A 941-nucleotide genomic window follows, 5' to 3' on the forward strand; every position below is an offset into this window, starting at 1 on the left:
AAATCCGCAGAGAAAACGCAGCCAGCAGCACCAGCAGCAGCAGCACCAGCAGCAGCACCTGCGGAGGCAAGAAGACGGCAACAACCGCAGAAAAAACGCACCAGCAGCAGCACCAGCAGCCGCTGCTGCTGCTGCTGGTGCGTTTTTTCTGCGTTTTTTGCCGCCTTCTTCCCTCCGCACGTGCTGCTGCTGGTGCCGCTGCTGCTGGTGCTGCTGGTGCGTTTTCTCTGCGGATTTTGCTGCTTTTTCCGCGCTTTTTTCGCGGCCTCGGCCGCCGCTGCCGCCGCTGCTGCTGCCGCTGCTGCCGCTGCTGCTGCTGCAGCAAGAGCGCGCGGCCGGGTGTCTGCTGCTGCAGCGGGGGCGTGCGAAGAGCGGCTGGTGGGGGGCGTCTACGAGGGCTGCCAGAGCCGCACGCGGGGCGGGCTGCGCTGCCAGGTGTGGGGCCGGCAGCAGCCGCACCGCCACGAGCTGCTGCAGCAGCAGTTTCACAACTTCTGCAGAAACCCCAACAAAGAAAACTACATTTGGTGTTTCACGGAGGACCCCGACGTCCGTTCGGACGTCTGCGACCCCCTGGGTGCGGCTGCAGGCCGTGCCATTTTCGGCGTTTTTCGGCGTCGTTTTGTCTCCTTTTCAGTCCCTCTCGCCTTTGTCTCCTTTTCAGTCCCTCTCGCCTTTTTGTCTCCTTTTTGGTGCCGCCTTTGGCCGCTTTGCGCCCCCTTAGGCCGCCCTTTTGGGCTCTCTTTGGCTCGCGTTTGGCGCCTTTTGCTGTCTCCTTTTGTCTCTCTTTGGCTCGCGTTTGGCGCCTTTTGCTGTCTCCTTTTGTCTCTCTTTGGCTCGCGTTTGGCGCCTTTTGCTGTCTCCTTTTGTGTCTCTTTGGCTCGCGTTTGGCGCCTTTTGCTGTCTCCTTTTGTCTCTCTTTGGCTCGCGTTTGGCGCCTT

At 61.2% G+C, this 941-nt stretch overlaps 1 protein-coding gene across 1 annotated transcript in view; it reads left to right on the forward strand.

Annotated features, from left to right (window-relative positions):
• Positions 1-941, forward strand: part of ETH_00016090 (uncharacterized protein) — a gene marked incomplete at both ends in the record, with an annotated part of 7,393 nt that overhangs the window by 4,069 nt on the left and 2,383 nt on the right. The window contains one exon of the mRNA XM_013373955.1: positions 356-577. Within this exon, the coding sequence (XP_013229409.1) occupies positions 356-577 (222 nt within the window). The remainder of the gene's footprint in view (positions 1-355; positions 578-941) is intronic.

The sequence above is a fragment of the Eimeria tenella genome, genomic scaffold (assembly GCF_000499545.2).
Source record: "Eimeria tenella Houghton genomic scaffold, Eth_scaff184, whole genome shotgun sequence".
Taxonomy (NCBI): domain Eukaryota; phylum Apicomplexa; class Conoidasida; order Eucoccidiorida; family Eimeriidae; genus Eimeria; species Eimeria tenella.